We start from the raw sequence: 10841 nt of genomic DNA on the forward strand, positions 1-10841 counted from the left end.
CGCTGTTTTTACACCGACGTGAAATGTGAGAAATTGTTTATCCTTGATAGAAAGAAAAGTTTGGTGTTGGAGGGTGGGTACGAAGGGGAAAAGAGGGGGAGGGGCATCTATTAATAAGCCATTTAGCAGATTAAGCAACAGATGTTTTAGCAATTTACGTCCTATTCTGACTGCAGACGGATGCATTCTGGATGTTGACCTTTGAGTAAACACTGTAAACGTGAACTCGATGACATTCATTAAATGTGTCGATGTAGATTAGGGAGATGCCCAAGATAACCTTTTCTTCATGATTAGCTTTTCGAAGCTTTTCTATTTAACCCTGGCACAGAGCTTAGGTTTGTTTTGTTTTTTAATTAGCTTCAGGGTTAGCATTTACTGTCTGCGAGCACTAGGGGGTGCAAAATGAGGTGTATCAGCTTTAATTGCTAACATTTAGATTTAATGTTTGCTGTCCCAATTAGATGTGAGAGATTGTTGTCATGTTTGTGTTTGTGGGCGTTTGTCATTTGTAAATTATTGCTAATGTTTCAGTTTGTGTTCACATAATTTGTTACATGCTTTACAATTTACAACAATTTGTAAAACTGAGGGAAGGTGAATTGTGTATATGTTAGTCAGAAAAAACGAGGCTCCTGATTGGCTGGTTGAGTGATGCATCAACATGGTTAGCTTTTGTTCATACACCTTTTGTTAATCAGACGAGCTGATGGTGGCGTTTCCGTGGTTGCTGATCCGCTCGATGGCGTCAAACGTGGCAAGATTCTCTTCCCTGGAATCTGAAGCGTTTGATATTTGTTGAACAGCTGCCGTAGAGTCAGGGCAGCAGAGCAGGGAATTCTGGGATAGCTATGTGCAGCTGAAATGTCAGGAGGCCTGGTGTACACAAGTTATTTATACAACTGAAAAGAAAGAGGAGAAGAGCTGCAGGACTCGAGCATGTTGGTGAAGGGTTTGCGATGGTATGGTATGTGGGTGTGGGTGTTGGGGGCCGGGGCAGGGGAAGGGGGTGGATTATAGGGGCTTGTGGGTTGAGTTATGCAAAAGCATTAAAGTTCCTCATGGTGTGCTCTTTGCATAAAATAGGCAACTGAGGACATAAAACATGATTCTGCTGCAGTCCTCCATCATGGTAAACCCACACTGCCACTAGAGGGCAATACACCTGTCTACACGTACCTGTTTAGCTGTACATGTCGCTATCTGTGTATGCCTTTATCTACACCTGTCTATCTATACTTATGGAAGAAACTATGAGAAGGCCCAGACTTGAAAGGGAACCCATCCTCATCTGGCTGACAAGAGATTATAAATCATTACACTTCCTCAAGTCTATACTATAAAAACAGTACTGGGTGTGTTGAACAGACTTTCAGTACAGGGTCTTTCAGAGTCAGGGTCATGTTTGATTTGATTTTAAGCTTCAGCTTTGAGGTGCAGGTATCTGTATTAAGTGCTTCACTGTATAAATAATGAGACTTGATTGCAAACTGTGGTACCATATAACTTGATCTCATGTCCAACTTTAAGCACTCCATGTGGGCCATCCTTTGCAGCAGCAAGTAATTATCAGGTAAAGAAGGCTACAAGAAGCAGTAGGGCATTAGGATGGGCCAGGCAAGTCTGGAAGGCCAAAAGAGTCTGGGTCATCAGTATTTCAGCAGACAGCAGGACTAAAATGTGTATTCATAACGTCATAGCTCTACTATTGTCTTGTTTAAGAAGCTGTTCAAGCAAAGAATAAATGGAAAAGCCATAAGGTAACACAGGCCTGAGCACAACCTGGGATATAAAGCAGCCGGCTGCTACACCATCAACAAACCTGATTAAAAAGTCTTAAACAGTTAACCTGAACTTCCTGTGCCCCACAAACACTCCAGTTTACACCTTTAACTAAGAGTAAAGCTATTAAGTGGTGGCTCCAGCGGTTAAGGCGCTGGGTTGCCGATCGGAAGGTCTGGGGTTCAAGCCCCGGTATCGCCAAGCTGCCACTCTTGGGCCCTTGAGCAAGGCCCTTAACCCTCTATGCTCCGGGGGTCCCTTACGAGGGAAATATCAAGGTCCGTGACGTCGGAGTGATGTGGGGCCGCCTTCCTGTGGGCTCACCACCTGCAGGAGGGACCGTAAGGGACGGTGCTGTGAGGATTGGGCAGCAGTCGAAGGCGGGGGCCTGCTTAGACCCGAATTACGGATAAGCGGGAGAAAATGAATGAATGAATGAATAAAGCTATTAACCAGAAGCTTGACCAGACATATAGGTCCAAGTCTTAATCTTCAGTTGGAAGATTGTTTAAGTGGAGCTTTGTAATAAAAAATCTCTGCCCCTTGCTGTAGTCTTAATTATTCTAGGTACTAATAAAGAGCCTGCACCATTTCAAGCACCTTTTTAAAACTGGCAGCTGCTGCAATGTGGATAAGACAGGGGTGATCTGGTCCTATTCTCTGGTTCTAGTAAGAACTCTTGATGCTGTGTTCTTAGTAAAAGTGCTTCTCTCTTGTCACAATTTCATTTGTAAAAAGTTACTAGGGATCCGTCGCCTACAGTTGTTTACACTATTCTTGACTTTTCTTCAACTGTTGTCTGCATCTTGATTTGCTGAAACGTAGAGCTGTGTGTTGCCAGTGTAGAAGTGGATGGTAATACCATGCTTATAAATAATTGAACCCAGAGCTTTAGAGCAATAGACCACAGAACAGAAGATCAAGACCAACATTTACATAATAATGACGGTCAGGCAAATGAAACTTGATCCAGGAGAGAGCCATTACTTTAACTCCAAAAACGGTGTGCTTGTACCTGTGTATCTAAATATGTATATTCCAATTGAAATTTGTGTATTTACGAGGTGCTATCAAAATGTTTGGAGACTAATAGTGTAACTGATGCTGTTCTGACCCACATGCGTTCCCACATGTGCGATTTCATCACAGACAGCAAGTAAGAACAAAAAAGCAAATGTGAATTTCTGAGTGAAACTTGGCAAATCCGCCAGAGATTGATGTGAGGTACGTTTGACATACGAAGATGTGCAACGAGTCAGTCGAGGTTCCCTTCAAGAGCAAAATAACTTTACTGGAAGACCATCGGCAGGAAGCTGAACCCTCTAAAATGTCGAAACAATTTAGCAACAATCCACACGATCTCACTTCCGCATACACTTCCCAAGTTTGACTTCACCCTCTTTCCCAAGATGTAGATTCAGTTTAAACAGAGATCCAGTGCGAATCATAGACTTTCAGGACATGATCCAAAAGTAGGCTGGGAGCTAAATTACTGTACAAGCGTACTATTTTTAGGGTGATAGTGTGTAAGCGTAGATAAATAAAGTACTTTTTTTCAAACCTTTTTGATACCATCTCGTATACATGAGCTATATCACAGAGCTGTAGTCATAGTCCCTATACACCCCATCTATGTATATACCTATGCACCCCGATTTTATACTCTGTCTGTGTTTACTTGTGTATTAATTTCTGTATCCGTCAATACCTGTCTAAACACGTTTATCTGTACCTATCTTTAGCTCTCTATACTGATGTAGATTATTGATGTAAAGTTAATATCATTATGTCAACATATTTCTGCAAATATTGTTGACTTAATGGCACACAGAAAGAAAATCAGCAGCTTAGATTGCCCTGTTAATGTCTCTGTTTTGCCCTGCGAATCCAAAAGTGCCCCCTGTGAACCCACTGAAGCTCGGCATCCAAGGACCTCAGTCCGAGCTGCTGCTTTTCTCTCCATTCAGTGAGTGTGTAAACATGGTAAAGTCCACATCAACACGCAGTTCTTCAACGCTCTTAACTTTGGCTCTCTCTAAATGGGTCGGGGGTGGGTGGGGTGCTTTTCTTTAATTTCCCTTTCCCATAATGCACCTTTGCTGATCCAGGCACACAGATATCTGACACAGCTGTCCCCCCCACCCCACACCCATCCGTGCCCTCTTGTGCTTGTCAGGACAGAGCAGGCTGAGATCAGGGACTCGTCTGGGATTCAGACCCTCACTAGGGTCATGTTTCGCACAGTTGGGATCCACCGGTGGTGCACTTGTGCACAAGTCGTGTTTTTGCGTTTGTGAGAAAGCGGGCAGGAGCCTGAAGGCCGCGTCTCACTGTGGCGATGCTCCTGAGCTTTCCTGCTGGCTTTCGATTCTCCAGGAATCCCTCCATGTGTCCAGATCCAGAAGGTGGGAGTGTGTGGACAGGAGCTTGTAAGCAGAGATTTTGAAGGGTGTGTGGTTAGCGTGTAGCGTGGAGGGAGCAAAGCAAGGCCGTAGGAAGGCTGTAGAGAGTGACCTACAACCTTCTAAGGCGGAAGTCACAGAGGACTTTGGAGTTTGTTTCGCCACTTTGGCCGGTCGGACTTCAATCGATCTCTCCCTGGACTTTGCAACTATGATGATAAAGGACTCTTCGCTCAGGGAAGACCCTGACCTGCGGGGGGAGCTGGAGTTTTTGGCAAGAGGCTGTGACTTTGTCCTGCCATCACGCTTCAAGAAAAGGCTCAAATCTTTCCAGCGAGCACAGGTCAGTTCGAGAATAAAATAATACAACAAAAAGCAAAGGCTAACTTGCACATGCCGGGGAAGACAAAACTATTCACAGGCAGATACCAACAGAGCTATTAATAGGGGTGACAGGAATACAGTGTCCGAGTGAATGTGGTGTACAGGAGGGGGGGGGAACTGCGGGGGCAATGTCCTCAGTCACAGCTGTTGTGTTCAATACACTCAAGTCCAGTTTCTAAGTGCACTAACAAGTGCGGTTTCAATTTCAATTTTAGATATTAAACACTAATCAGGTTGTTTGTGTAAACAAATTGTTCAGTAAAAACGCGTTCTGATTGGCTCAGAGCGGCAGAAATAACACAAGTTAGAAGAAAAGAGGAAAGGAACAGATTCATTGATAACTGTTTTTTTATTGATATTCCCCTTCTGAAATCAGATGGTCCAGTAATGCTGGAATCAAACTCTTGGACTCATTATGATCTTCACAATGTTCTAATGAATGTATGATTAAGAATCCACTGCTAGATGCCGAAACACCTAAAAAACAAACATCAAACTTAAAGATAATTGCCGTTTAAATCGTTTATCTGAGGAGATGATCTTTATCTTCATTACTTCATGTTACTGTAAAACTAAAACTTCTTTTACTCAGTTCCACACACACACAGAGATGTGGAGTATGCCTCTCGGTCTTGAGGCATTTCCAGGAATGTCTGTTAAGATAATGATCTTCAGAAAAAATGGAGAAATGAATGTTATAACAACTTGAAATCCAGTCGTTACTCGAGTGATGTTTCCGGTTCCAGATGATTCTATATAACAGAGTTTAAACTTGGTGTGTTTCTTTTATATAGAATCTTCTGGAAACAGAAACATCACACAGGTAACGACTGAAGGATGTCTGGGATCTGAGGATCTTCATCAGTTCTTCATAACTAGCAGTGCTCCGATTGTTGCAGTAATATTTTACAAAGAGTTTAACTTTACAATAATATCTGAAACATGTATTTAACTTTTTCATAAAAGTCCTCAACACATTCAGCTCGGAAAGTTGGGCAGATTTTATTGCTTAGAAATGAACTGCATCCTACATGGCATTTGAATGGCATTTGAGCAGTTAAGGGCCTTGCAGGGGGGCCCCATCAGGGGCAGCTTGGAAGTGCAGGGATTTGAACACAAGACCTTCTGATTGGAAGTCAAACACATTATCCACTGAGCTAAAACTTCTTCAACTGCTGCTGGAAAGCAAACGTTTGCATACTGTGGAATTCTGATCACATTGTAACTTTTTATTTATTGTACCAGCATTTTTCTCGTCATTCTGACTTAGATAATAACATGTTAAATAAATACATGCTAACTTGCTAAATTGTTAGCGTTCACGTTGGCAAACAAGTGTTCGTATGGTTCTTCATGTGTGTGTTTCTCAACGCTAAATTTCTTGTATATATAAAACAGTGTTCCCGATTATATTGAAGGAGAACTGATGAATAACCTGAGGTTAAACACTGGCTCCCAGACTCTGTAGTGTGAGTGGTGTGAAACACACCTGCCTGTGGCCTTTAAATGAGCAGATATTTACCCTTCAGTTGAGGTGTGATGGTCCTTGGAGAGACAGAAAAGCGAGTTAGCCGTCAGCTGTGCATAACCCGAGGTGTCCGGAGTGTAAATTAGAAATCAGAGTGTGTGCATGCCAGACTTTAAGACCGAAACAGCATGCTTGCCCTCTCTCTCTTTCACACACGCGCACACACACACACACACACTCTCATACACACCCTCGGTTAGTAAACGACACACTCCATTCAGTACATACTGACCAAGAAAATGAGACAGAACCAGCAGGAACATCACTCTGAAATACCGGAACAATAGAAGGGACATGGACATTACAGTGATAAAGTACAGCTCATAGTGTGACTATGTCATGATATTCAGGTACTAATACACAGTAATCTCCTCTAATACAGTGTCCCTGTGCACTCTTTAGTCAGAGTTATGTACTGTAGGATCGTTATCGAGAGCCCTCGTGCACTGAACCTCGTGTTCATAGTGTTGTGTTTTTAGTGAAGTATTTTCTGGGCTGTGTTTAAAATAGGACTCTCGCCTACGCTTGAGACTCGTGTGCACTATGAAGTGCACTAATACAGAGCAGGGAGTTCACCTTCCTTCTTACTGAGAGGGAATTGGAATGAAGGGTTTAGAACATGTTACATGTGGATACGTGGGATTATGTTTCACAATGTTACATTGTTTACATGGTTACAGTGTTGTGTTACATTGTTTTTCATTTTTAGTGTTACACTGTTGCACTGCGTTACACTGTTACATCACATTTCATGGTTATAGAGTTACTGAGCTTTTTATAGTTGCATTATATTAGTGTACTGTGCTACAGTGATACATTGATTTTCACAGTGTAACACTGCATTACATTGGCACACTGTGTTACACTGTGTTACACTGTTACTGAGAATTTCATGGTTTCAGTTACAATGTATTTTAGAGTTACACTATTACATTGCATTACATTGGCCCACTGTGTTATGCGGTTCCTTTGAATTTAATTGTTACAGTGTAACATTGTGCCTTGTGTTACACTGTTGCACCGTTACACTGTAGCATTAAATTACACTATAACTTTGTCACAACTAGAGGTCGACCGATTCATTGTTGATAGTCGATCGCTGGAACTGTCGTCTTTCTGTCAAAAACTATACCAGTAGTTTTGCCAGCTTCCAGTCTGCTGTCATTATGATAGCGGCCTCTAGAGGCGAATCATTGAGTTAGTTTGTACAAGTGAGGCTGCATGCTGCATGGAGAGCACAATATAATATTTAATATTTATAATTTATTAACTATATACTTTTATTAATCAATGTTTATATTTATGTTTACATTATTTTGCACATTTTCACGATTCAGTACTATTTTACATGGAGTGTTTTTTTTTTTTTTTATCTAGTATCCATTTTAAAATCGATTGTTGGATTTATAATTTATCAGCGAGTAAGATCCAAGCTAGCTCTCGCTATCGGGAAAATCCGCAATCGATCTTCTAGTTATTAACATTACATTGCATTTAATTGTTACAATGTTACATTGTGTTACATAATCCCTTACTTTGTGCTACACTATTGCGTTGTATCACAGTGTTACCTGTCACATTGTATTGCCTTGTTACACATTGTATTACACACTGTTACACTGTTACAGCATGCACTACAATATTACACTGATTTATAATGATACTGTTACGCTTTACATTCCTAACAGTGTTACACAGTGAAAGTAAATTTGTAGTCTAACCTTTTTATAATAGTGTTGTTACAGTACATATGGCGTTACACTATGTGTATTTTACCGTTACATTATATTGTGTTGACTTGGTGACAGTGTAAGGCAATGTAACAGTGTTACACCATTCAGTTGTGGGTAGTGTTACATTAGAGTGTTACTACGTTGTGTTACACTGATCCAGGAAAATCCCAGAGGCTTTTTGTGTATAAAATGTGATTTCTATCCAAATTGAAAGTGATATAAATGTAATCTGAAGCAGTTTACGCTGTGTGGATGTGTGAATGTGATGCAGTGACGAAACACAGTGAACAGTAATGGAGGTAATGAATGTCTCAGATGTAGAACTGCTTCAGAATCATGATTTACCATTTCGTGGATGTTGATGGTGGTGGTGATGATGATGATGATGATGATGATGATGATGATGATGATGATGATGATGATGATGATTTATAATGTTTCCTGGTTTCATCTTTGTTACTGAGATTTAAACTTTAACACTTTCACAATTTTTCATCGCTCAGTTTGATGATGAATTCTTGCAAGTGAAATATTTTCCAGCAGGAAATTTTATTTCACTTTTTGTGAAAACGTTTTTATCTGCAAAAAGAAAATGTTATCCATCGTGTTTGTTTGTAGATGTCTTTTCCTGGTAAATATATATTTGTGAAGCTTCCAGTTATTATTTGTAGTCTGATCTGATCTGATCTGATCTGATTTCTTGCCCAGTTCAATAAATCATGTTGAATATGCTAATTAGATGCTCATTGATAATAAACGCTTAAACCTGTTTCTCTGCATCTCTCTTTTTTAGATCCAGCCAGAGAAGAAACCCGTCTCTCCTCCTCCTCCTCCAATCCCTCGTTCCCCCTCTCCTCCTCCACCTGCCCCCCCTCCTCCCTCCGTTAACATTCCACGCTTTTATTTTCCCACGGGTCTCCCAAACCTCACTGTTAATATCGACGAGGCCATTGGGAAAGTCGAGGCGGCCTTCACCAAGCTGCAGGAGGAAAAAGCAGACATCTACGAGATGGCCAAGATCGCCAAGGTGATGGGAAAGGACTGGGAGAACATTGCCTGATTATTCTCATGTCTTTTTTACATTCTTATCATTGATCAGATGCTTTATGGGGAAAATCGTACTAACAGAGACTGTGTGTTTTTGCTCAGGCATGCGGGTGTCCGCTGTACTGGAAGGCCCCGATGTTTAACTGTGCAGGAGGAGAGAGGACTGGCTTCGTCTCCGTCCATTCATTTATTGCCACATGGCGAAAGTGAGTCAACTTTAAAACTTTTACACAAATAACACAACATTTGGGGAAAACGTGAAGTCGAGGGACAGATCCAATCGATATGTGCTTTTTGGGCATCGCATTCCACATTTACTCCCAATTCACTCTTATATTTCACTCCACTCTTCTGAGAAGATGCTTCTCCAGATGTTGGAGTGTGCTTGTGGACTTTGTGTTCATTCAGCCACAAGTGTAGTGTAGTAAAGTCAGGTACTGGTGTAGGTGAGAAAGTGAGGAGGTTCCTGGGGTGCAGTCAGCGTTCACATTCATCCCAAAGGCGTTTAGTATGGTTGTAGCTCTATAGCAGAACATTCAAGATCTTCCTCTTCAAAACATTTGAAGCATCTTAATGGAGCTGGCTTTGTGCACAGGGGCATTGCAATGCTGGAACAGGTTTGGGTTTCCAAGTTCAAGTGATGGCAAAATTGTATTATACAGCATCCAAAGACATCCGAAGCTTCTGTCAATATAATGTATGTGTGTATGTGTGTGTGTGTGTGTGTGTGTGTGTGTGTGTGTGTGTGTGTGTGTGTGTGTGTGTGTGTGTATGTATGTATGTATGTATGTATGTATGTATGTATATGACGTAGACATGATGTTCCAAATGTCAGTAGCAAAACTCTGTTTGGCCTCAAACCAGCTATCAAGCATTAAATGCTACCTGCTGTGGATCTTGAAAGATTGTCCTGGACCTTCATTAGATTTAGTTGAATTAGTGTTCAGGCCTAATATGACCAAAACGTCCAAAATCATGATTAATCCTTACACCTGCGAGAGCTGCGGAATTACAGCATGTCACATGTCCTTAAGAACGAAAACACAAGCCAAGTCTGGTGACCAAAAGATCTTAAACTTTTGTTTTAGGACCATATTATCCATTGTTATTGTATTGGACTGAGTTTATTGTTAAACTAAATCTATTTAATTCCATTTTATTTGCATAGTGCTTTTAACACTGTCACAAAGCGGCTTCTTGGAAACAATTCGATTGAGAATGTAATTATTCCTAATGAGAATCTACCTGAGAGCATATGAAGGAGGAACCTTGAGAGAAACCAGATTTAAAAAGAAACCCGTCCTCACCTGGATCACGTCAGACAGATGGTGTCATTATAGTAAACAGGGTTGAGTGAAGATACAACAAAATGTTTTTTTTTATTTATAAAATACCAAATATCTTAAAAATAAACTACAAAATACAGCAGCCAGACCAGATATCGAAATAAACTACTGTATTTTTTTCTATTTTAAAAATACTAAAATATACTTTTACAAGGGAGCATGAAATTTCTTCACAAACCTTCCATCAATTTGATCTGTTCCTCAGCATTACACTCAGTTGATTTAGTAAACAATGTTTGATAGCAGCTGCTTTTCTCTGGTGGAGTCACACAATAAATCTGACACATGTAGTTACCAGATCAAATATTCACATATAAACATCCCTGTGATCTCAGAGATGAAGGTCAGTTTTAAAGTAACCAACAGGTTCATGTTGAACAAATCATAATTTAATTTTGATAACAAAGGGCTGATTTACATCAGTAACATCGACTCAATAACAAACTTCATCAAAAGTCCTTCATCAGAAGACGACTGATGGCACCTGCAGCTTCTATCACCTGTAGCTTAAATCAAATATTTATTTATCGATCATCAGACGTCTGTTTGAAAGCTGCCAGCTGCAGGTTTCTTCACCACCTTCTTCCATATGGATCACTTTTCTGTTCTGATCTCAACA

General features: G+C 40.7%; 1 protein-coding gene across 3 annotated transcripts in view; it reads left to right on the top strand.

Moving 5' to 3' along the window:
• The window catches only part of ppp2r3a (protein phosphatase 2, regulatory subunit B'', alpha), an 80010-nt gene that overhangs the window by 57347 nt on the left and 11822 nt on the right, over positions 1-10841 (top strand). For 2 of the 3 annotated variants that reach the window (XM_083547819.1, XM_083547820.1), the window contains 2 exons: positions 8623-8856; positions 8979-9082. In XM_083547819.1, the coding sequence (XP_083403945.1) occupies positions 8623-8856; positions 8979-9082 (338 nt within the window). Of the gene's footprint in view, positions 1-3918; positions 4528-8622; positions 8857-8978; positions 9083-10841 lie in introns of those variants that run through there. The other variant, XM_083547821.1, reaches the window with a different exon arrangement.

The sequence above is a fragment of the Silurus aristotelis genome (genome assembly GCF_946808225.1).
Source record: "Silurus aristotelis genome assembly, chromosome: 8".
Classification (NCBI taxonomy): Eukaryota; Metazoa; Chordata; class Actinopteri; order Siluriformes; family Siluridae; genus Silurus; species Silurus aristotelis.